This window comes from Saimiri boliviensis, chromosome 5, assembly GCF_048565385.1.
Source record: "Saimiri boliviensis isolate mSaiBol1 chromosome 5, mSaiBol1.pri, whole genome shotgun sequence".
Classification (NCBI taxonomy): domain Eukaryota; kingdom Metazoa; phylum Chordata; class Mammalia; order Primates; family Cebidae; genus Saimiri; species Saimiri boliviensis.
Genome location: NC_133453.1, coordinates 127,798,689 through 127,825,992, shown reverse-complemented (window position 1 = coordinate 127,825,992; position 27,304 = coordinate 127,798,689). Strand labels below are relative to the sequence as shown.

Below are 27,304 nucleotides of genomic sequence, written 5' to 3'. Positions count from 1 at the left end.
CATCCTCAGTTGTCGAATAAAGTTGAACAGGCCCACAGCATCCTCAAAGACCATTTGGCCAAACTTGCTATTGAGGCAAAACTCTCTTGGCCCATAATCCTACCTCTTACCCTGGCCTGGGTCCAGGCCACCCTATGGGGGCCAACAGACCTTAGCCCCTTGGAACTGCTGTACGGCCAGCCTTTCCTGGTTTCTCGCAACCTCCCTGTAAACCCCTCTCCACTGGCTTCCTACCTTCCCTTCCTCTCCCTCCTCTGCCACCTGTTAAGGGAGCACGCAGACTGCTCCCACCCTGTCGTTCCAGGACCAGAGGACTCCCACCCAGTGGCGCCTCTCCAACCGGGCAACAGCGTTCTCCTCTGAGAACTCAAGCCAGGATCCTTGCAACCCAGATGGTCGGGACCCCACAGTGTTATCCTAACCACCCCCACAGCAGCCAAACTCCTGGGTCACACTCCATGGTACCATGTGTCCTGCCTCAAACTGGCCCCCAAAATGATCAGTGGAAATCTGAATCCCTGGGCCCCACATGCCTCCACCTCACCCATGGCCCTGACCCATCGCCCCCTAACCCTTCAGATCCCCCTTGTGACAGTAGTTCTGATATCTCCTCTTGAGGCCAACTCATATGTTTGGCGCTTCTACATCCAGGAATCCTGGACTGAGGGCCCCACGAACAGGACCCATTATCTTGCCCAGGCAAACTGCCAAACGGGCGGCCATCGGTCTACTGTCTCCATCCTCATCCCGCACAGTAAAAGCGCCGGACTCAGTAGCGATCATGGGTTTCACTTTCGGCACGGGCTGTGTTTTCTATATGACCAAACTAAGGACTACTGTCACTGGTGGAACACCACCTACGGTGGGTGCCCATATAGCTCTTGTGTTATTCACAAGCCACAGCCTCCAAGCTGTCCCAACTGCATGCTCACTCACTTCAGCAATGGTTCCTTAGCCCTGAATATCCGCGACCCCTGGCACAGCTGTTGGGATGCAGGAGTGTCCGGTAAAGTCTATGAAGATTATACCTGGAGCCACCCTCAGGGAACATGGCTAATATTCCAGTCCTATACCTGCATCGTCTCTGAAGCAACAGAATAGCTCAGTTCTGTAAGCCATACAATCCTGCAAAATGAAGCCACCCTAACTAATCAATTCAAACCCTCAGACAGCACCTCTCAACCTTTCTCTTTCTTGACTCTAGTACAGCAGGGAGCCAACATGTTAAATTTAACTACAGCCATGAATATAATCAACTGCTTTTTATGTGCCTCTCTCAGCAACCCCCGCTTAGCTGCAGTTCCCCTCAGGTCCGGGTTCAATCTGTTAGTCACCTACAGGACCTGGCACCATCTTAACGGATATCCCCTTGTTCCAAGTACACCCTCATAATTTCTCTCTCTGCTATGAGACAGCCAGCAGCTCCAGTCCCAGCTGTAACACCACAGTAAAGGTAAAATCCTCCCTCTACATGCTACCAGAATATTTCTGGTGTAATGTAACCTTAACTAAATTTATTTTATTTTATTTTATTTTTTTTTGAGACGGAGTTTCGCTCTTGTTACCCAGGCTGGAGTGCAATGGCGCGATCTCGGCTCACTGCAACCTCCGCCTCCTGGGTTCAGGCAATTCTCCTGCCTCAGCCTCCTGAGTAGCTGGGATTACAGGCACGTGCCACCATGCCCAGCTAATTTTTTGTGTTTTTAGTAGAGACGGGGTTTCACCATGTTGACCAGGATGGTCTCGATCTCTCGACCTCGTGATTCACCTGCCTCGGCCTCCCAAAGTGCTGGGATTACAGGCTTGAGCCACCGTGCCCGGCTTAACTAAATTTATTAATGCCTCCTTCCATTTCCCTTGTGTGTCTGTCACCTTGGTCCCGCAGTTAGAGGTATACTGACAGGCCGAACTTCTATCTCTCCTTCCACCCTCCCCTAATTACCAAGACAGACGACCAGTCTTCCTCCCAACGGTCGTTGGTCTCTCTCTAGCATCCTCTCTGGTGGCGGCCAGGCTGGGTAGCAGTGCTCTAGGCTACAGTGTCACCTTAGCCACTTAACTAGAGGACAAGCTTCGCATGGCTATCGAAGCGTTGGCCACCTCCCTGGCCTCCCTCCAGCGACAAATCACATCACTAGCCCAGGTAACTCTCCAGAACCAGTGGGCCCTTGACCTGCTGACAGCAGAAGAGAGAGATACCTGTCTGTTTCTTCAGGAGCAATGCTGCTATCACATCAATGAAACAGGCCTTGTGGAAGAAAATGTCAACACTCTCTATCGCCTCCAAGAGGACCTCCGCAAGAAGCAAAATGCATCAGTCTCGCCTCTCAACTGGTAGCAATCCCCCATGCTTACCTGGCTAACCCCTATTATCACTCCCATCATCGTAGTCTGTCTTCTGTTAATGCTAGCCCATTTTTTCCTCAGGTTATTACAAGCCCTCATGAGCGAAATTTCCAGGGTGGCCGTAAACCAGATGCTACTTCACCCCTATGTCCAACTCCCAACCAAGGCACCAGCCAACTGACCCTTCTCCCTCACTCCGCCCCTATTCAGTAGGAAGCAGCCAGAAAGAAGCGGCGTCCGATATCATCAAAAGGGTCGGAATGTAAGGCCGGTTGCCTCGCTGGGAGGTCGGACACACCCACCCCTGCACTCAGCACCTGACTCTGCACCCGGCACCAGGCTTGGCACTTGGCACCTAGCTCTGCCACATGGTTCCCTTGGAAGGCTTCAGCTAATGCAACCCTGGCCAGCTCTCGCACCGGAAAACCCATCCAACAACCCACGAACCAATAGCGGCCCGCCCCATCTCAATCCTGCTCCACTGGACCCTATCAGAGCACCCAGCTGTTGCTCGTTCCTTCTAGCCATAAAAACCCCACACCCCAGGAAGTCAGCAGGACTTCTCTGGCCCCCTTTCCCCTGACCAGGGAACCTCACTTGGAAGCTGAATAAATTGCATTTAATTTTGTTATACTGGCCTCAGTTTCCTCATTTTAAACTCAGCAATAACCCTTAAAACTTCATCATCAACAAACTGGATGTCCACTCAGAGACCCAATCTGAAAGTCAGCAACTACAAACACGACGGGTGGATAAATCCAAAGATGGGAAGAAACCAGCACAAAAAGGATGAAAACACCTGAAGCCAGAACACCTCTCCTCCTCCAAGGGATCACACTCCTCACCAGCAAGCGAACAAGGCTGGATGGAGAAGGAATGTGATGAAATGACAGAATCAGGCTTCAGAAGGTGGGTAATAAGAAACTTCTGTGAGCTAAAAGAACATGTTCTAACCCAATGCAAAGAAACTAAGAACCTTGAAAAAAGATCTGATGAAATGCTGAGAATGGACAACTTAGAAAGGAATGTAAGTGAATGGATGGAGCTGAAAAACAACATGAGAACTTTGCGAAGCATGCACAAGTTTCAAAAGCCGAATTGACCAAGCAGAAGAAACGATATCAGAGGTCGAAGATCAACTCAGTGAAATAAAATGAGAAAGCAAGATAGAGAAAAAGGGGGGAAAAGGAATGAACAAAGTCTCCAAGAAATGTGGGACTATGTGAAAAGACCTAATCTACGTTTGATAGGTGTACCTGAATGTGACAAAGAATAAATCCAAGCTGGAAAATACTCTTCAGGATATTATCCAGGAAAACATGCCCAGCCTAGCAAGGCAGGCCAATTATTCAAATCCAAGAAATACAGAGAATACCACAGAGATATTCCTCAAGAAGAGCAACCCCAAGTCACATAATCGTCAGATTTACCAGGGCTGAAATGAAGGAGAAAATGCTGAGGGCAGCCAGAGAGAAAGGTCGAGTTATCCACAAAGGGAAGCCCATCAGACTCACAGCAGATCTCTCAGCAGAAACCCTACATGTCAGAAGAGAGTGGGGGCCAATATTCAACATCCTTAAAGAACAGATCTTTCAACCAAGAATTTCACATCCAGCCAAACTAAGCTTCCTAAGTGAAGGAAAAATAAAATCTTTTGCGAACAAGCAAGTACTCAGAGATTTCATCACCACCAGGCCTGCTTTACAAGAGCTCCTGAAAGAGGCTCTACACATAGAAAGGAACAACCAGTACCAGCCACTCCAAAAACATACCTAATGGTAAAGAGCATCAACACATTGAAGAATCTGCATCAACTAACAGGCAAAACAGCCAGCTAGCATCAAAATGGCAGGAACAAATTCACACGTAACAATATTATGTGGACTAATATTGTAAATGGACTAAATGCCCCAATCAAAAGACACAGACTGGCAAATTGAATAAAAAGCCAAAATCCAACAGTGTGCTGTATCCAGGAAACCCATCTCACATGCAAGGATACACAAAGGCTCAAAATAAAGGGATAGAGGAAGATTTACCAAGCAAATGGAGAGCAAAAAAAAGCAGGAGTTGCAATTCCCGTCTCTGATAAAATAGACTTTAAAGCAACAAAGATCAAAAGAGACAAAGAAAGACATTACATAACGGTAAAAGGATCAATGCAACAAGAAGAGCTAACAATCCTAAATATATACGCACCCAATACAGGAGCACCGAGATACATAAGACAAATTCTTAACGACTTACAAAGAGTCTTAGACTCCCACACAATAATAGTGGGAGACTTTAACACCCAATTCTCAATATTAGGCAGATCAATCAGACAGAAAATTAACAAGGACGTCCAGGACTTGAACTCAGACCTGGAACAAGCAAACCTAATAGACATTTACAGAACTCTCCACCCCAAATCCACAGAATATACATTCTTCTCAGCACCGCATCACACTTACTCTAAAACTGACCACATAATTGGAAGGAAATCACAGCAAATGCAAAACAGAAATTATAACAATCTCTCAGACTACAGTGTAATCAAGTTAGAACTCAGAATTCACAAACTAACTCAGAACCGCACAGCTTCATAGAAACTGAACAACTTGCTCTTGACTGTTGACTGGATAAACAATGAAATGAAGGCAGAAATAAAAATGTTTTTTGAAACCAACAAGAATGAAGACACAACATACCAGAATCTCTGGGACATATTTAAAGCAGCCTCTAGAGGAAAATATGTAAGTGCCCACATGAGAAGCAAGGAGAGATCTAAAATTGAAACCCTATCGTCAAAATTGATAGAGCCAGAGGAGCAAGATCAAAAAAGCTCAAAACCTAGCAGAAGACAAGAAATAACATCAGAGCAGAACTGAAGGAGATAGACACACAAAAAAACCCTTCAAAAAAATCAATAAATCCAAGAACTGGTTTTTCAAAAAGATCAACAAAATAGACGACTAGCCAGCTTAATAAAAAAGGAGAATAACTAAATTGATGCAATAAAAAAATGATAAAGGGGATATCACCACAGATTCCAAAGAAATTCAAACCATCATCAGAGATTATTACAAACAACTCTATGCACATAAACTAGTAAACCTGGAAGAAATGGATAAATTCCTGGACACTTGCCTCCTCCCAAGCCTAAACCAGGAAGAAGCTAAAACCCTGAACAGACCAATAACAAGGTCTGAAGTTGAGGCAGCAATCAAGAGCCTGCCACCCAAAAAAAGCCCAGGTCCAGATGGGTTCACAGCCGAATTCTACCAGACATACAAAGAGGAGCTGGTATCATTCCTTCTGAAATGATTCCCAATAATCCAAAAAGAGGGAATCCTTCCCAAATCATTTTATGAGACCAACATCACCCTCATACCAAAACCTGGCAGAGACTCAACAAAAAAAGAAAACTTCAGGCCAACATCCATGATGAACACAGATGCAAAAATCTTCAATAAAATACTGGCAAGCCGATTGCAACAGCACATCAAAAAGCTTATCTACCATGGTCAAGTAGGATTCATCCCGGGGATGCAAGGCTGGTTCAACATACACAAGTCCATAAACGCTAATTCACCACATAAACAGAACCAAAGACAAAAACCACATGATTATCTCAACTGATGCAGAGAAGGCTTTTGACAGAATTCAACAGCCCTTTACGCTAAAAACCCTCAATAAACTAGGTATTGACGGAACGTATCTCAAAACAATGAAAGCTATTTACGACAAACCAACAGCCAATATCGTACTGAATGGGCAAAAACTGGAAGCATTCCCTTTGAAATCTGGCACTAGACAAGGATGCCCTCTCTCACCACTCCTATTCAATATAGTACTGGAAATTCTAGGCAGAGCAATCAGGCAAGAAAAATAAATAAAGGGTATTCAAATTGGAAAGGAGGAAATCAAATTGTCTCTGTTTGCAGATGACATGATTGTATATCTAGAAGACCCCATCATCTCAGCCCAAAATCTCCTGAAACTGATAAACAACTTCAGCAAAGTCTCAGGATACAAAATCAACGTGCAAAAATCACAAGCATTCCTATACACCAGTAACAGACTTAAAGAGAGTCACATCAAGAAGGAACTACCATTCACAATTGCTACAAAGAGAATAAAATACCTAGGTATACAACTAACAAGGAACGTAAAGGACCTCTTCAAGGAGAACTACAAGTCACTGCTCAACGAAGTAAGAGAGGACACAAACAGATGGAGAAACATTCCATGTTCATGGTTAGGAAGAATCAACATCGTGAAAATGGCCATACTGCCCAAAGTAATTTACAGATTCAACGCTATTCCCATCAAGCTACCAATGACCTTCTTCACAGAACTGGAAAAAAACACCTTAAACTTCATATGGAACCAAAAGAGAGCCTGCATAGCCAAGTCAATTCTAAGCAAAAAGAACAAAGCAGGAGACATCACACTACCGGACTTCAAACTATACTACAATCAAAACAGCATGGTACTGGTAACAAAACAGAGATATAGACCAATGGAACAGAACAGAGGCCTCAGAGGAAATAGAACATACCCACAACCATCTGATCTTCAACAAACCTGACAGAAACAAGCAATGGAGAAAGGATTTCCTGTTTAACAAATGGTGTTGGGAAAATTGGCTAGCCATGTGCAGAAAGCAGAAACAGGACCCCTTCCTGACACCTTACACCAAAATTAACTCCAGATGGATTAAAGACTTAAACATCAGACCTAACACCATAAAAACCCTAGAAGAAAATCTAGGCAAAACCATTCAGGACATAGGCGTAGGCAAGGACTTCATGACCAAAACACCAAAAGCAATGGCAACAGAAGCCAAAATAGGCAAATGGGACCTAATCAAACTCCACAGCTTCTGCACGGCAAAAGAAACAGTCAGTACAGTGAATCGGCAACCAACAGAATGGGAAAAAATTTTTGCAGTCTACCCATCTGACAAATGGCTGATATCCAGAATTTACAAAGAACTAAAACAGATCTACAAGAAAAAAACAAACAAGCCCATTCAAAAATGGGCGAAGGATATGAACAGACACTTTACAAAAGAAGACATACACGAGGCCAACAGACATATGAAAAAATGCTCATCATCATTGGTCATTAGAGAAATGCAAATCAAAACCACGCTGAGATACCATCTCACACCAGTTAGAATGGCGATCATTAAAAAATCTGGAAACAACAGATGCTGGAGAGGATGTGGAGAAATAGGAACACTTTTACACTGTTGGTGTGAATGTAAATTAATTCAACCATTGTGGAAGACAGTGTGGCAATTCCTCAATGACCTAAAAATAGAAATTCCATTTGACCCAGCAATCCCATTACTGGGTATATATCCAAAGGATTATAAATCATTCTATTATAAGGACACGTGCACACGAATGTTCACTGCAGCACTGTTTACAATAGCAAAGACCTGGAACCAACCCAAATGCCCATCGATGATAGACTGGATAGGGAAAATGTGGTACATATACACCATGGAATATTATGCAGCCATCAAAAACTATGAGTTCAAGTCCTTTTTAGGGACATGGATGAACCTGGAAACCATCATTCTCAGCAAACTGACACAAGAGCAGAAAATCAAACACCGCATATTCTCGCTCACAGGCGGGTGTTGAACAATGAGAACACATGGACACAGGGAGGGGAGCACTAAACACTGGGGTCCGTTGGGGGGAAATGGGGGAGGGACGGGGGGGTGGGGAGGTGGGAAGAGATAGCATGGGGAGAAATGACAGATACAGGCGAGGGGACGGAAGGCAGAAAACCACACTGCCATGTGTGTACCTATGCAACAATCTTGCATGTTCTTCACATGTACCCCAAAACCTAAAATGCAATAAAAAAAAATAAAGAAAAAAAAAAAGAAATGGTGTTGGGAAAACTGGCTAGCCATGTGCAGAAAGCAGAAACTGGACCCCTTCCTGACACCTTTCACTAAAATTAACTCCAGATGGATTAAAGACTTAAACATCAGACCTAACACCATAAAAACCCTAGAAGAAAATCTAGGCAGAACCATTCAGGACATAGGTGTAGGCAAGGACTTCATGACCAAAACACCAAAAGCATTGGCAACAAAAGCCACAATAGACAAATGGGACCTAATCAAACTCCACAGCTTCTGCACAGCAAAAGAAACAGTCATTAGAGTGAATCGGCAACCAATAGAATGGGAAAAAATCTTTTGCAATTTACCCATCTGACAAATGGCTGATATCCAGAATTTACAAAGAACTAAAACAGACTTACAAAAAACAAACAAACAAACAAACAAACAAGCCCATTCAAAAGTGGGCAAAGGATATGAACAGACACTTTACAAAAGAAGACATACATGAGGCCAACAAACATATGAAAAAATGCTCATCATCACTGGTCATTAGAGAAATGCAAATCAAAACCACGTTGAGGTATCATCTCACTCCAGTTAGAATGGCGATCATTAAAAAATCTGGAAACAAGAGATGCTGGAGAGGATGTGGAGAAATAGGAACACTTTTACACTGTTGGTGGGAGTGTAAATTAGTTCAACCATTATGGAAGTCAGTGTGGCAATTCCTCAAGGACCTAGAAACAGAAATTCCATTTGACCCAGCAGTCCCATTACTGGGTATATATCCAAAGGATTATAAATCGTTCTACTATAAGGACACATGCACACGAACGTTCACTGCAGCACAGTTTACAATACCAAAGACCTGGAACCAACCCAAATGCCCATCGATGATAGACTGGACAGGGAAAATGTGGCACATATACACCATGGAATATTATGCAGCCATCAAAAACAGTGAGTTCGTGTCCTTTGTAGGGACATGGATGAACCTGGAAACCATCATTCTCAGCAAACTGACATAAGAGCATAAAATCAAACACTGCATGTTCTCACTCATAAGTGGGTGTTGAACAATGAGAACACATGGACAAAGGGAGGGGAGCACTACACACTGGAGTCTGCTGGGGGGAAATAGGGGAGGGAGAGTTGGGGGTGAGGAGTTGAGGAGAGAGAGCATGGGGAGAAATGCCAGATATAGGTGAAGGGGAGGAAGACAGCAAACCACACTGCCACGTGTGTACCTATGCAACAATCTTGCATGTTCTTCACATGTACCTTAAAACCTAAAATGCAATTAAAAAAAAAAATCTCTACAGCAGCAGAAGAAAGAAGTCCCAAACAGAAAACCTGAAAGCAGTACTGAAGTAAGCAGTAGTTGGAAGAACAAGAGGTACTTACAGCCTTTTAATTTTTTTTAAGACTTTAAGAGCAGTTTTAATTTCACAACAAAATTGATCAGAAGGTACAAATATTTCCCACATGTAAATCATGTCACAATACATATATAGCATCCCCCATTATCAGCATCCCCCACCAGAATGGTACATTTGTCGCAATGGATGAACCTCCATTGACACATCATCATATCCCAAAGTCCATAGTTGACATTAGTGTCCACTCTGTATTGTACATTATATGGGTTCAGACAAACATGAAATGACAGGTATCCATCAGTATTCACTGCCCTAAAAAATCCTCCTTGCTCTGACTTTTCATTCCTCCCCTCTTCTCCCAAATCCCTGACAACTACTGATCTTTTTACTGTCTTTTTGCCTTTTTCAGAATTTCGTATCATTGGAATCATACAGCATGTAGTCTTTTAAGATTGGCTTCTTTCACTTAGTAATAAGCATTCAGGGTTCCTACATATCTCTTCATATTTTGATAGCTCATCGCTTTTTTATCAATGAATAATATTCCATTGTCTGGATCGGCCACAGTTTGTCCATTTACCTACTGAAGATTATCTTGGTTGCTTCCAAGATTTTGCAAGTATGGATCAAGCTGCTATAACCATCTATGCGCAAGTATTTTTGTGGATGTAAGTTTCAGCTCCTCTGGGTAAATGCCATGAACTATAACTGCTGGATCATATGGTTTAGTTTTGTAAGAAACTGTCAAACTATTTCCCATAATGGGGCCATATCATTTTGTATTTCCTTTTTTTTGAGACCAGGCTGGAGTGCAATGGCATGATCTTGGCTCACTGCAACCTCCGCCTCCCAGGCTAAAGTGATTCTCATACCTCAGCCTCCCAAGTAGCTAGGATTACAGGTGCATGCCACCACCCCCAGTTAATTTTATTATGTTAGTAGAGGTGGGGTTTCACCATGTTGGCCAGGCTGGTCATGAACTCCTGACCTCAAGTGATCTACCCACCTTGGCCTCCCAAAGTGCTTGGATCAAAGGCATGAGCCACCGCACCTGGCCCAAAAACCCAATTTTAAAATATTCTAGTATTTTTGAGTAATGGGCTCCTTGCTTTTTAAAAATAGGCTTTTTTTTTTTTTTTTTTTTTTTTTTTTGAGATGGGGTCTCACTCTGCTGCACAGACTGGAATGCAGTGGCACAATCTTGGCTCACTGCAACCTCTGTCTTCTAGGTTCAAGCAATTCTCCTGCCTCAGCCTCCTGAACAGCAGGGATTACAGGCACCCACCACCATGCCTAGCAGATTTTTGTACTTTCAGTAGAGATAGGGTTTCACCATGTTGGCCAGGCTGTTCTCGGACTCCTGCCTTGGCCTCCCCCAGTGCTGGGATTACAGTCTTGAGGCACCACACCTGGCCTAAAAATAGACTTTGTTAGGCCTATTTTCATTTTGATATATGATATTCTTTTTATATATTTTTATTAATAATGTAATTACATATATAGGATTACATTAATTCCACTGGTATGTAAAATAGCTGAATGAATATGTCCTAATATAAAACACTTGTGTGAGTGATACCACCAATAATCAAAGTAATGATTCATACTTTATTTAGGTAATAGCTAAATGCATACTGTTTCTTTAAGTTTCAAGCCTAACCATTCAATGGGTAAGTAAAGTGCAAGGATATCAATATACTTTCATCTATAAACCTACCCATTAGGGAGGTCAAGTGCAGTGCTCTTTCTGTTTTTTAAATCTTTTGAGCACATAACATGCTACACAAAGAACAAATTGGGAATACTATGTAAATGGTGAAGAAGTATATTATAATTAAATGTAGCATATAGTAATTGTTGATATATAGATTGATTGATATGCATAGGAGAAAATGTACTGTGTAAAATTTGACATAAAAGATAGTTGATGAAAATGACTATATTTGACCTTTTACACAACCATAGTAAGATTTTCTGGGTTTCCTGTCGATTCCCACACTTCCATTCATATAGTTATAGTTCAAGGGTAAGGAATGTTGAGTTCCTCTGGCCATTCTCACTCCTGAACTTTCTTAGCAAAGGCGCTATTTTGTATTTCAAATTTTCAGGCATGAGACAACAAAAATATTACGGGCCAAGGCTGTACTTCCACAGTCTATATGATTGTACTGCAGGTTTTGTAGATAAACCGTTTAAGAACAATTCTGCAGCTGAAGAGAAGTCACAATGGGAAGACACTCTCAGTGTCCTTTTAGAGTTAGACAGGAGGCAAGAAAGCAATGAGATATGAAGAAAAAAAGATCCTGCAAAATAGTAAACAGGACAACGTTTAGATTCTGGGGGTGTGGCTTTATGAAACTGGTGACTCCTCAACAAAAATGTTTTTACCCCAGCAGCCTCAACTTAGAAATTTATATATATTAAAATGTAGATCATAAAATAGGTCAGTATTTGATTTTATAAACATGTTTTGGGATTACCCTGCTCTGTACTAGCCATTGTAAGGAATACAGAGATCTGGATTGCAGCATGGTTATTGGCATTTAGAAACTTTACAATTGATAGCCAAGGAGGTAAAAGATCTGTACATTAAAAACTATAAAACACTGATGAAAGACATTGAAGAAGACATAAGTAAATGGAAATATATCCTGTGCTCATGGATTGGAAGAATTGATATTGCTGAAATGTTCATACCGTCCAAAGCAATCAATAGAATTAATGAAATCTCTATCAAAATTCTAACAGCGTTTTTCACAGAAATACAAAAAACAATTCTAAAATCTATGTGGAGTCACAAAAGACTCCACATGATAGTCAAAGATAGCTAAAGCAATCTTGAGAAAGAAGGGCCAGTTTCAGGCATCACACTTTGTGATTTCAAATTAAATTACAAAGCTACAGTAATCAAAATAATACAGTACCAGCATAGGAATAGACATGTAGATCAATGAAACAGAATAAAAAACCCAGAATAAACCCAAACATATTATAGCCAACTAATTTTTGACAAGGGTGCCAAGAATACACAATGGAGAACGAACAGTCTTTTCAATAAGTGGTGTTGGCTTGCACACACACAGCCCACAGATCCTATAAAGCAACTATACAATCAAGACTACAAAACAACTAGCTAACAACACTATGTATAACAGGAACAAAACCCCATGTATCAATATTAAACTTGAATGTAAATATTTGGCCTAAATGTTCTCCTTAAAAGACACAGAGTGGCAAATTGGGTTAAAAAAAAAACAAAAACAAAAACAAACCAAAAAAAAAAAAAAACCTACCTATTGTTTTGCTACCTTTGAGAGATCCATCTCACATGCAGTTACACCCACAGGCTCAAAATAGAAGACAGAGAAAGATCTCCTACACAAATGGAAAACAAAAAAAGCAGGAGTTGCTATTTTTGTATCAGATAAAATACATAAAACACATAAAGTTGACTTTAAACCAACAACAACCAAAAAGGGGCAAAGAAGGGCATTAATTATACAGTAATAAAGAGTGCAATTCTATGAGAACACACAACTATCCTAAATGTGTTATATATGCACTCAGATTTATAAAACAAATGTTTCTAAACCTACGAAAGGACTTTGACAATCACACAAGAATAGTGGGAGACTTCAACACACCACTGACAGCATTAGACAGATAATCAAAACAGAAAGCTAACAAATTCTGGACTTAAATTCAATGCTTGACCAACCGGACTTAACAGACATCTGTAGAATACTGCACCTAACAACCACAGAATATACATTCTTCTCATCTGCATGTGGAGCATACCCTAAGTTTGTCCACATTCTCAATCATAAAGCAAGTCTCAATAAATTCAAAACATTGAAATAATACAAAGCATTTTCTCAGACCACCGAATAAAAATAGAAATCAGTACCAAGAGGAACTCTCAAAACCACAGAAATACATGGAAACTAAACAACTTGCCCCTGACTGACTTTTGGGTAAAGAATAAAATTAAGGCATAAATTTAAAAAGTATTTGAAATAAATGAAAATGGAGAGACAACATACCAAAACTCCTGGGATGTGGCAAAAGCAGGGTTAAAAGGAGAGTTTACAGAGCTAAATGCCTACATCAAAAAGATAGAAATATCTCAAATTTTAACGACCTAGCCTTGCAACCAATAGTGTGAGCAAAATAAGAACAAACTAAATCCAAATCTAGCAGAAGAAATGATTAAAATCAGAGCAGAGCTGAATGAAATCGAGACTTCAAAGGATCAATGAATCCAAAAGTTCATTTTTTGAAAAGGTAAACAAGGCGGACAGACCACTAGCTAGATTACCAAAAAAAGGACATCCACATAAGCACAATAAAAAATGACAAAAGTGACATCACAGCAGATCCCGCAGAAATACAAAAGCTCCTCAGAGAATATTATGAACATCTCTATGTACACAAACTAGGAAGTCTAGTGGAAATGAATAGATTCCTGGAAACGCAAATTCCCAAGATTGAACCAGGAAGAAACAGAAATCCTGAACAGATCAATAACAGGTAAGGAAATGTAATCAGTAGTAAGAACCCTGGACCAAATGGGTTCAGGTCACAGCTGAATTCTACCAGACATACAAAGAACAGCTCGCACCAATCCTACTGAAAGTATTCCAAAATACTGTGGAAGAGCGACTCCTCCCTGACTCATTCTATGAAAGTAGTATAATTCCGATACCAAAATCTGAGAAAAACCCAAAAAAGAAAACTATAGACCACTGTCCATGAACACAGATGTAAAAATCCTCAAAAAATACTAGCACACAAATCCAACAGCACATCAAAAAGTTAATTCACCACAGTCAAGTGGGTTTTATTCCTGGGATGCAGGGATGGTCCAACATATGTAAATCAATGTAAATGATTCACCACATAAACAGAATTAAAAACAAAAATCATGATCATCTCAATAATTGCAGAAAAAGCATTTGACAAAATAGAGCAGCATCTCTTCATGATAAAAAAACTCTCAACAAACTAGGCATTGAAGGAACATACCTCAAAATAATAATAGCCATCTATGACAAACCCACAGCCAACATCATACTGCATGAACAAAAAACTGGAAGCATTCCCTTTGAGAACAAGACAAGGATGCCCACTCTTACCATTCATATTCAACATAGTACTGGAAGCCCAAGCCAGAGCAATCAGGCAAGAGAAAGAAAAGGTATCCAAATAGGAAAAGAGGAAATCAAATTATCTCTCTCTGCTGACAATATAATTTATACATGGGAAACCCTGAAGATTCTGCCAAAAGACTCCTAAACCTAATAAATGACTTAAGCCAAGTCTCAGGATACAAAATCAATACACAAAAATCAGTAGCATTTCTATAGCCCAATAATGTACAAGCTGAGAACACAATCCCATTTACAATAACCACACACATTCACAGTACCTGGGCATCCATCTAACCAAGGAAGTCAAAGATCTCTACAAGGAGAAAGAAATCATAGACTACACAAATGGAAAAGCATTCTATGATCATGGATTGGAAGATTCAATGTCATTAAAATGTCATACAACCCAAAGCAATCTACCAAATTACCAATATAATTTTTTGCACAATTGGAAAAAAACTATTCTAAAATTTATATGGAACCCAAAAAGAGCCTGAATACCAAAGACAATCCTAAACAACAAGAATAAAGCCAGAGATAATTCATCTCCATCTCCTAACTTCAAACTACACTACAAAGCTACAGTAACCAAACAGAATGGTACTCATACAAAAATAGACACATAGACCAATGCAACAGAATGGAAACCCCTGAAATTAAGCCAGATACCTACAACCACCTGATTGTCAACAAATTGGTAAAAATAAACAATGAAGAAAGGACTCCCTATTCCATAAATGATGCTAGAGAAACTGCCTAACCATATGCAGAAGGATGAAACTGCACTCCTACGTCTCATTATATGCAAAAATTGACTCAAGATGGATTAAAGGCTTAAATGTAAGACCTCAAACTATAAAAATCCTAGTAAATACTCTTCTAGATATTGCCTTAGGCAAAGAATTTATATCTTAAGTGCTCAAAAGCAAATGCAATAAAAATGGACAAATGGAGAGAAATTCTGCACAGGAAGAGAAACTATCAACAGTGTAACAAACTACATACTAGGAAAAAATATTCACACACTATGCATCCAACAAGGGATTAATATCCAGAATCTATAAGGAAGTTAAATCAACAAGAAAAATAACATTAAAAGGTAGGCAAAGGACATGAAAAGACACTTCTCAAAAGAAAACATACAAGTGGCCAACAAACCCATGAAAAAAATCTCAACATCACTAATAATCAGACAGATGTAAATGAAAACCACAATGAGATACCATTTCATACCAGTCAGAATGGCAATTATTTAAAATATTAAAAAAAAAAAAAAAGATAGATGCTGGTGAGGTTGCAGATGAGGTTGCAGAGAAAAGGGGAGATTTACATAGTGTTGGTGGGAATGCAAATTAGTCCAATCTTTGTGGAAAGCAGTTTGGAGATTACTCAAAGAATTAAAAGTAGAATTATCATTGAGCTAAGCAATCCTGTTACTGGGTATATACCCAAAGGCTAATAAATCATTCTCTCTGCACTTGTACATTCATTGTAGCATTTTACACAATAGCAAAGACAGGGAATTAACCCAGGTGCCTATCAATGGTGGATCAGATAAAGAAAATGGAGAATATATACACGATTACTATGCAACCATAAAAAATTAAATTATGTTATTTGCAGCAACAAAGATACAACTGGAGGTCATTATTCTAAGTCATTTAACATAGAAACAGAAAACCAAATACTGCATGCTCACATTTATAAGTAGGAATTAAACATTAGGTATACATGGACACAAAGTCAGAAACAATAAACACTGGAGATTCCAAAAGAAGAGAGAGAGAGCAGAGCACAACGGCTGAACAACTACCTGTTGGGTACCATGTTCACTAATTGGATGATGGAATCATTAGAAGCCTAAACAGCATCATGTAATATACCCAAGTAACACACCTTCACATATAATTCCTGAATCTGAAATTAAAATAAATGAAATAAATGGTATTGGGAAAACTGAATATCCACATGTGAAAAAATGAAATTGGAGCCTTTCTTATTCCATACACAAAATAAATTTAAAATGAACTGAAGACTTAAACACCTGAAACCATAAAACTCCTAGAAAAAAACATGGGGAATTTCCTTGACTTTGGCCTTGCCAATGGTTTTTTGGATATGACTCCCAAAACATAGGAAACAAAAGGAAAAATAGACAAATAAATTACACCAAACTAAAAAGTGCCTGTACAGCAAGGAAAGTATCAAGAAAAGAAAAATGCAACCTATGAATTGGTGGAAAATAATGAGCAAACCACGTATCCCATAAGGGGTTAATATTTAAAAAAAATAAAGAGCTTACACAACTTAATAGCAAAAAAAAAAAAAAGTGGATTTTAAAAATGACAAAAGTACCTGAATAGACATTTTTTCAAAGAAGACATACAAATGGCCAATAGATATATATAGAAAGAGGAGGGATATTCTAAAAACTGGTATGAAATGAGAAAAAATAATTGACAGATCCAGAAAAATAAAACAGTTATTCAGTAGACATGAGGACTAGGTTTCAGAGATGAGAGATTGGGGTGTATTTCTATAAAGGTAGATTAAGATCAGTCTGGGAAGAACCTTGATTGCCAGGCTGAGGGGCTTGACATAAGTATAGATTTTTAAAAATCTTCTTTTAAGGACATCAGACCACTGTAGAAGCAAAAAACTAAAATTCTGGAGAGATAGGAGCACTTCCTCAGTGAGTTGATATGGCCAACCATTTACTTCTCTGGGAACACTTATAAAGTCTAGCCCTATACTGAAGATTGAGCTTGGCATAAGCAGATAAACTCTAGTAGGGGAAAGAGAAAGTGGTGGAACACTGAATATAGGCTGATAGGACTAACTGAAATCTAGAAGAGCCCTAGATGCATGGTTGGTTTTCAATGTGAGATATTCACTGAGTGTTTGTAGGGGAGAGGATATGGTGTATTGGGAGACTGGGCCAGAAGAATCCCACAGGAATATCCCTCAGTGTTATTTGGGAGTAAATGCTTAGGAGACAGAGTTCCACTAGAATGAAGGCCCTACTACAAATACACCTCAAGTCTTGTTCTTGAGACATTTGAAACTAGAGTAGGACTATGTCTAACTAAAAGTGCCACTGAACACTGATCTAGCTCAGATTCTGGTAAGAATGAGGTGATCTGTCTTGTATTCTAACATAGTAAAGAGCAAATTGTCTCCTGTTGAAAATATTGATTTTAGTTTTTGTGATTCTCTTTTACACAACATCCAACATATAGTAAAATGTTGAGGTCTATGAAGAATGAGGAAATATTTGAAGAGATAATGGTGAAGACCTTTCCAAAACTGATGAAAGAATCAGCCCACAGATTCAAGAAGCTCAGCAATCTCCAAAAGAAATACAAAGGAAACCACCCTAGACAACTATTGTCAAACTTCTGAAAATGAAGTCTTAAAGGTACCAAATGAAAAACTAAACATTATCTACAAAAAGAAAAAAATCATATCTGACTTTTAAACAGAATGAGACCTGACTTTTCACAGAAACTATAGAAGTTAAATGACAATGAAATGACATTTTTAAAGTTGTAAAGATGTGAGAAGCATCGAGAATTTTAAAGCCAGCACATCTGAGAATTGTGTATCTAGTAAAAATACCCTTTAAAAATTAAAGCAAAGTAAAAATGTTTTCAGACCAAAAAAAAAAAAAGCTGAGATCCATACTACAAAAAGTATTAAAGGAAATTCTTCAGTTGAAAGGAAACTTATTCCAGATAGAAGCATGAAATGCAGGAAGGAATGAAGCACACAGAAAGGGTAAATATAAAAGAATACTGACAACTTAAAGTCACAATTACCATATTATGTTTTTACATAAATAGAATTAAATTGTTTAAAGGTTCTTCCATTGTTGTAGAAGCGGTAAAAATAGCCGTTTAAGTTTGAGCCAGAAAAATCTCCTAAGTCAAAAATTCATTATTTTTAAAATATAGAAAGTTAAAACTCTAACAGAGAAAGTGCAATAATAAAAATGCCATTACTACAAAAGGAGGCAGGAAATAAGGGGTATGGGAACAAAGAAGGGACATATCAAAAGCAAATAGCAATACAGTCAACTTAAGCTCAGCTAGATCGTTACATTAAATGTAAATGAAGAAAATATTTTGATTAAAACTCAGACTTATTTTTCACACAAAAAGGTAAGACTTGTAAAAATATGCCAATAATTTACAACTTACATAAAATGAATAAATTTTTTGAAATATACAATTTACCAAATGTAACTCAAGAATAAATAAGAAGTCAAAATAGTCCTGTATGTGTAAAGGAAATTGAATTTGTAGAATTGAAGGTGTAATTTTAAACCTCACCATAGAAAAATCCAGAATTTTCAGCTTCTGTGTAGGATGCAGAGGCCAGAAAAATTATGTTCCCAACATAATAAGAAAAAGCAAGATAATCTACAAAATCATAAATGTTTACGGATCCTTTATAAAGCTGATAATCCACAAAATCGTAAATGTCTATGAATCCTTTAGAAAGCTGAGGTCAGAGGTAAACCAATTAGCCTGAAATTTAAGGAAAAACAACTCGTACCCAGTTGAGACAGGAGGCAAGCACTGTTTCACCCAAAGCAGGGCATGGAATGAAGACTAGTTGTTACACAAGTGGATAAAATAATTCATTTACATCTGTGAGAGTATAGAAGCTCCTAGAACTTCAGACACTAAAGTAGGTGTTCAAAACTACTTATAGACTCTTCCCTGTGGATATTCACTGTGTGATCATCACAAAGATTGGGAGAAAGGCTGGAAACCACACATTGCTTTGGTGGTGCAGCCATGGAGAGAAGAATGGTTGTTGAAAAAAATAACCGGGAAGCTCCATTTGAATGCCTCTAACCTACAGAACAAAAGCATTAATTCGCTGCAGGAGAGGCGTCACTGTAACACCCCGAATGAATAGGTGAAGATGTGTTGCAACTTGAGGAAAGGTAAAGGAAAAGTAACAAGAAGCAAACTAAAACCAAACCTTGATCATGAAGAAAGAACAGGAAACTGTCTTGGGACCAACAACTAGAGACCTACTACATCAAGTGAACATGCAGGTGCACTAAGAGAGCCCTGCTTCTGAGACCCAAGGGCACAGGGCCTGCCTAAGACTGGAAGCTGGACCAGGACAACAGAGAAACCATCAGACACCCACCTTCCATTTCCCAAATACAAGATCCTCAATGTGTATGCCCTTGTCACTTGAGCTTCAAATACACAAAGCAAAAACTTATAGTACAAACATAAGAAATGTAAAAATATGCATTTGCAGTTGGAAACTTTAACACTCCCTTTAAGTAATCTATAGAACATAGACAGGAAATGAGAATGATATAAAGACCTGACCAACACTATCAACGATCTTGTCCAAATTGACATTTCTAAGTCCTTCTGTCAACAATAACAGAATACACATTCTTTTCAAGTACACATGAAATGTTTATCCAGACAAACTATATTCAGAGTCATAAAACAAACCTTAACAAATATAAGGGCCGGGCGCGGTGGCTCACGCCTGTAATCCCAGCACTTTGGGAGGCCAAGGCGGGTGGATCACGAGGTCAAGAGATTGAGACCATCCTGGTCAACATGGTGAAACCCCGTCTCTACTAAAAATACAAAAAATTAGCTGGGCATGGTGGTATGTGCCTGTAATCCCAGCTACTCAGGAGGCTGAGGCAGGAGAACTGCCTGAACCCAGGAGGTGGAGGTTGCGGTGAGCCAAGATTGTGCCATTGCACTCCAGCCTGGGTAACAAGAGCGAAACTCCGTCTCAAAAAAAAAAAAGAAACATATAAAGAATTGAAATGATGTAATGCATGTTTTTGATCATAACAGAATTAAACATCAATAATAGAAAAAAAAATTTGGAATAAAAACCCAAATATTTGGAAACTAAACAACAAATTTCTAAATTTCTAATGGTTTTAAGCAGAAGCAAGAAAAGAAATTAGAAAATATTTTGAATTCAATGAAAATGAAAAGACAGTATATCAAAATCTGAAAGAAGCATCTAAAGCAAAGCTTTGAGAAAAAGTTGTAGCATTTAAGATTCATATTAGAAAAGAAAGCCTTAATAGCCTAAACCTTCATCATATGAAACTAGAAAAATAAGAGCAAATTAAATCCAAAGCAAAGTTGAAGGAAATTAATGATAACAGCAGCAATCAATAAATTTGAAAACAGAAAAACCGTAGAGAAAAAAATAAATGAAACAAAAAAAAATTGGTTCTACTAAAAGATAAAGTTAACAAACCAAAAGAGAGAAGACACTAATTACAAATATCAAGAATGAAAGAAAACAGCACTACAGACCTTACAGACCTTTATTCTACATTGTGGCTTTTCTTTTTTTTTTTTCCTTTCTTATTTTTGACAATTTTATCAGGTTGCCATTCATTTCATGTTTGCTTCAAGAAGGAAGAATTTAGTACTTAGAAGGTAATATTGACAGTATTTGAAAACCACTTGAAAAGAAGAAAAGGAAATGAGGGAGAGAAAGTCAGTTAGACGGAACCTTAGCCTGAGATGCCAAATTCATAACAGAAACTTTGTTGATACGTTATTTTCTGGGGAATGTGAGTCTGAGTGAGATAATGAATTCAACGGGGGCATACTAAATTTCATTTATCTGAGGGACATTCAAATAAAGATGTCTAGTAGGCAGATAAATATGTGAGTTTGGTGTTTGAAAGGAGGTCTGAAGTAAAGATTCAAGTTTGGGAGTCATCAGCTTACAGGTAGTATTAAAACCATGGGAGGAGATTGGTGGTATGCAGATTGAAAAAGATGAGGCCCAGGATGATGTCCCCTGACTTTGTAAAAGTAGTTTCCAATTCCATGGTACCACAAAGACACCACAGGGTGCAGTCCCAGGTACCAGGAAAAAGAACTAGCATAAGCAACTGAAGACTTTTGTCCTAAAAGAACCACCTAGAACAGCTCACTATATTAAAATGAGGTTGGGCCTGGCACCTCCTGATGGAGTGAGACTCTGTCTCAAAAAAAAAAAAAAAAAAAAAAGGTTGGAGCTGTATATACAAATAGTGGGCAAGTGCACGCAGACACTTCTTGGACTTAAAGCTGTTCAGAAGAGAATAAACTTTGTAACTAGATTTTAGTGGCTAGACATAAAAAGTGAGTTGAAGAAACATCTAACAAGGGCTGCCACATAACCAGACTGTATTGCTAGATGTGGACGGCATTATGTTTGTTTTCTTGTTCATTTTTCCCAGAAGTATCATAAAACACTAAAAACAGGTGATAAATATTATGATGTTTTAAAGGTATTGCTAGAATGTTATTAATAAACATTCCAGAATAGGTAATACATATTCCAGGCATATGAACATAGGCATATTTATAGGGAGAAATCAATTTTCTGCTGTTATCTAGAACTTATATTCATACTATTGCATGGTATCACATCCATTTCTCAGTGGCCAAATTCTTGCTTCCATTTTGAAAGCCAGAGCTGGTTTGGTGAGGGAGAAATAGTCTCTTCTGTTTACTCTCTTATATTGAAAATCTTTTTTTTCTTTTTTTGGCAGCAAGAATTCTACCTATATGATTGTGTGGAACTATAAACCTTCAATAACATCTGTGATACCTTTTAGTTAATGAAAAATCGTGTTATACTTTTATACTTTAGTTTGCAAAGAAGAGAGATTCCCTCATGGCATCTCAAGAAAAAAAGACTGGTAAAGCTTCAATGTGAACTGAAAATGGAAAGCTATCAGTTGCCCAAGGATCTGGAAGGAAAAGCTTTTCCGTCATCTCTGCGATAAGCTACATTATTTCTCTCACAGCATCTTTACTTCCCTTCATGCAGCTGCTCTGATCGCCACTTTACTAACTGGCCGCCTCTGCCTATATATCATTTCTGTTTCTTTACAGGTCTGTATTGAACATAACTTCAGCTTTCCATAGCTCTTCAGCTCTACCTCCTAGCATCCTTTCCAATTTTCCCATTTCTGTCTCACTCATTATTTTCAATTTTAGGTTTACAAGAATAAGAATGCTTGATCTAGCTCATCTGCTCTGTCAGTTTGTCTTATAGGTTTCTGCTAGCTTAAAGGTTGCCTATTCTTGAGTCAGGTACACTCAACCAAACATCACTAACTTAATCATTTAGTTCAAAACTTGGCCATTTTGACAGAATGGATAAGCAATTTTTCTATTTGAAAAAGCTATCTGCATAATAAGTTTTCAAGGTTTGACCTTTCCTGTAAACATTGTAAAAAAGTTTGCATCCTGTAAACTTTCGTCCAGATGTGAGTGCATTATCTTAAACGATAAATTTCTCTCTTCTATAATTTTTTGTGTGTTTAGAAATACATATTTTGGGATGAAGTCAATTGTATGGTATTTCCTAGCTTAGTAGCTTCCTATTTGTTTTCATCTACAAATAGAAAACACAAATAATCCTTAGTTGGAATATAAACATTTCAGTTTTAGTGAAGTATACCATTACCAACTTGTAATGGTATTACAAGTCATCACTCTGTATACACCAGAGTGACCCCAAATGCTCCACAATCTAGGTAAACTGCTAGGAAGTAGGCAAAAGGTTATTTAACTTCCAAACCCCAGGTCTTTGCTCTGATGGTCACTTCAAAATTCTACAATTTCAAACACCTTTGAAGGCATTCAGTTGAGGCCTCTGGCCTCTAGATGGCCCTCTATCTTTTGGGAATGCCTTAAGGTCCATTTCATGAGGGAAAGTTGAAGCCAGTGATCTTTATGGGATAGCACAATTTACCCTGTATCTTTGCTCAAGGAGTCCTATAGGCTTCCTAAAGCATACCAGACCTAAAATTTTCTGTCTTTTGATGAGTCTCTCCAAAGCAAGGAGTAATACCTGTTTTACTTTTGCCCACATGTGAAGGCACTTCATTTTATTCAAGCCCTGGATTTCAGACATACCATAGCATTTTGTGAGTTGTAGTTAAAATCCCAACCACTCAAGGAATGCAACCATAATCTCCTAAACTCTGTCCTCACCTACAACACAGCCCTTTTGGCTTTCAAGAACTATCCGCAATCAGGCTCAGATGTGCCATCCCTTTGTTATGTAATCAGATGAGTCTGAAAGTGGAAAGTTATTTGTATTAAAGTGAGGAGAAGCATAGAGAAAGATGGAAATGAAGAAAAAGAACAAATCTGAAAGGAATCAGAGACACTTTATTCTGGTACTATTGTTTAGATTTCTAAAGGAAATGGAAAGATGTTTGGCAATGAGAGAAGCCAATGTGATTTTTAGAAGATGGTCGTTTTCTTCAGCATTTAAAATTGTTTTTGCTTTGTTTTGTTTCAATTTTCAAGATGATTATAGAGCTTGGGACATTCATAAAAGTAAACTTTATAAGCCAGAACAAACTTACCACCCCTCTACTGCAAAATTTGGAAATTCAGCGACATTTCAGGATGACTTTGTTCCTCAGGAGATAAAGCCTAGGCAAAGCTTTAAACCTTCCTCTGTGGCCAAACGTTCTACAGCCCCTTTTAATGGTATTACAAGTCATTGCCTTGATTATATACCTCATCGGCTTGAACTCAAGTTTGAAAGGCCAAAAGAAGTTTACAAACCAACTGATCAACGCTTTGAGGATCTCACAACTCACCAGCGTGACTTTCAGGGCCTTGTTGGTGAAACTGCAAAAATCTGCAGACCTGTACACACCAGAGTGACGCAAAAATACTCAGTTTGAAGGTAACACTCAATTCTGTGAAAGTTTTCAACCATGGGAAATCCCACCGCCTGAGGTCAAGAAAGTACCAGAGTATGTGCCTCCTACAGGTAGCATGCTGTTCAACAGCACAAGCCATCTTGACTATGTTCCGTATCTGACTAACTGTGTTGTTCCCATCAGGCCAGTTTCTCAAAAAAGTAGTAACTATTTTCCTTTCCAAGGAAAAAGCACCATGAAGGAAGATTTTCCAGCATGGGAAAGTTGTCGTCAAGGACTGATTAGGAAGCAGCAGCAGCAGATTCCCAACCCATATGGAAAATTTGATGGCTTGAGCACTTTCAGATCTCACTATGTGCCACATGAATTGATTCCAACAGAGAGTTGCAAACCTTTAAATACTGCTTTTAAGAGTTCTCTTCCATTTGATGATGTAACTATGTACTCTGTAGAGTACACACCAAAAAAAACAGGAAATCTGCCCAGCTAGCTATCCCTCTCCTCCAGGTTATATTTTTGAAAATACAAATTCCCAAAGTCATAAATTCTTCCGCAAGATTACTCCAGCAGTGAAGGCCTTCTAATAACCAAATTGTGCTTAAAAGGAAGCTACTAGCAAGTTGTTGGTTTTCCAAGAGAAAACTCAATTTTATAGTGAAAAAAATTAATGATATAAATCATTTTTTAGATTTTTAAACAAGAAATTGGGAAAATCATTTTTTAGATTTTTAAACAGAATCTTAAAACCATTTTGTATTGATATTTTAACCAAGATTGTTCTTTAATACGCATTTTGGAAGGTTGAATAACACGCATTCCCTATGAACTATTTTAATACTCAACATACTGCTTGGTAGCTTGTCCCCAGTCTATTAAAATTTGCAATTCTGTTATAATTACAGCAACGTATGGTTATCCACATACCAGCTGTCATTTATCAGGCACATCAGGATTATCTAGAACAACATCGAAAATGATACATTGATTCCTCTTCCACGGCAATAGGAGTCATTTACTCAGACTTCAGGGTATCTACATAACATAAAGTCAAGTTTTGGTTGCCGTATGCAAACTGCTGCACTGCTCTTCACCATGTTCAAGTTAGCAAGAGACATTGTTGGTGTGGCAAGGAAAGGCTGTGTGTGCTGGCAATCAAAGGACTTGAGTTCAAGTTCTAACTAATTATTATTATTTTTAGAGACAGGGTCTCACTGTCAGCTATGCTGGAGTCCAGTGGCATGATCATGGCTTACTTAACCTCCTGAGTTCAAGTGATCCTCCTGCCTCAGCCTTTCAAATAGCTAGAACTACAAGAGTATGCCACCATACCCGGCTTTTTTTTTTTTTTTCTTTTTTTTTTTTTTTTTTTAATATACTTCCTAGAAACAGGTTATTGCTATATTGGCCAGGCTGGTCTTGAATCCTGCCTTGGTTTTCCAAAGCACTGGGATTACAGGCATGAGCCACTATACCCAGCCCAAGTTCAAGTTCTAATAATAGTTTTCTATTTGACTCAAATCTCTGAGTCTCAGTGTCTTTGTAAAACATCTGTTCTTAAAAAGTTTGAGTATCAGACTATATATTTTAATCCTTAAAAGTATAAATGTAGAGGATTGTTTAAAAAAAAAAAAATCACTCAATCTATTTGTATACTTGTTTTCTCCTTTTCAAATTGGGATAATTACTCAATTCTCATTTTCTTGCCTATAGCAAGGATTGTAAAATAACCTAATTTGCTTTGAGCTTATGAGCAGTATGTACTTTTTTTTTTTTTTTTTAGATGGAGCTTCGCTCTTGTTACCCAGGCTGGAGTGCAATGGCATGATCTCGGCTCACCACAACCTCCGCCTCCTGGGTTCAGGCAATTCTCCTGCCTCAGCCTCCCGAGAAGCTGGGATTACAGGCACGCACCACCATGCCTGGCTAACTTTCTGTATTTTTAGTAGAGACGGAGTTTCACCATGTTGACCACGATGGTCTCGATCTCTTGACCTTGTGAGCCGCCCGCCTCGGCCTCCCAAAGTGTTGGGATTACAGGCGTGAGCCACCGCACCCGGCCCAGTAGTATGTACTTTTGAAAGGAGTCTTGTCCTTTAAAACTTTATGAGCACCCAAGAAATTCTTAACAGAGAATGGAAAGTTTGCAATGGGGTAAATAGAGTAGTTTAAGTAAAAGTATTTGGAGAAAGGAAAAAGTATTTGCTAGGGTAATTTTAGGAAGACTGACAGCTCTGAAGAAATCTTTAGGGTACACTTAGGTAATTTTGCACCTAATTGCCACGCCAAGTCACTGTTCAGAGGCAGAACTAGCCCCAGCAGGGGCATAATCATCTCATTTACCTCTTCCAGTGTAAAGGTAAGTGCTAAGGAACAGAATGATGCCAGTGTAGTAGAAACACTCTCTTGCATTTATAAATGCTAAAAATGTCCTAATGAATTAAACTCTTATTGGGTGGTTGCTTTAAAAAAATAAATAAATAATTGCATTATGGGAGCGTATGATTTATTTCAGCATAAAGTGAATTTTAGTCTTTTATGGCTTCAGAATTATTTCAAAATATACTTTATTGAAAATCATCAATATTTGGTTATTTTAATTGTCTGAAAGTAATTTGTTCTTATTTACATTTATTAGTAAAAGTATGGTATGTTAAACTTTATATTTCTATGTAACATTAATAAAATCAATAAAAGGAAGGGATTTTCAAGAAATAATTTTTGTACCTAATTTTTTTTAAAGAGCATTTTAATAAAGTCCTGTCTAGGTTAACCTATAGATAAGTAGATGTTCTTACTTTTTAAATAGAAAATAATAATATATCATCAGAATTAAAAATAAGGGAATACTACAGCACTCTGTCATCCTGGCCCATAT

The 27,304-nt window shown here is 38.6% G+C and overlaps 1 protein-coding gene and 1 long non-coding RNA gene across 6 annotated transcripts in view; one reads left to right on the top strand and one right to left on the bottom strand.

The window, feature by feature from the left end:
* The window catches only part of LOC120368105 (uncharacterized), a 70,061-nt gene that overhangs the window by 27,125 nt on the left and 15,632 nt on the right, over positions 1-27,304 (bottom strand). The window contains exon 3 of one of the 5 annotated variants that reach the window (XR_012517820.1): positions 12,873-12,954. The exons of the other annotated variants lie outside the window; for them this stretch is intronic. This is a non-coding gene — a long non-coding RNA (uncharacterized LOC120368105). The remainder of the gene's footprint in view (positions 1-12,872; positions 12,955-27,304) is intronic. 5 annotated transcript variants of the gene reach the window in all.
* On the top strand, positions 23,977-25,013 carry LOC104653300 (stabilizer of axonemal microtubules 2). Its single transcript, XM_010351260.3, is given in 3 exon segments — positions 23,977-24,435; positions 24,437-24,892; positions 24,894-25,013. Coding segments are annotated over 3 exon segments (1,035 nt in total).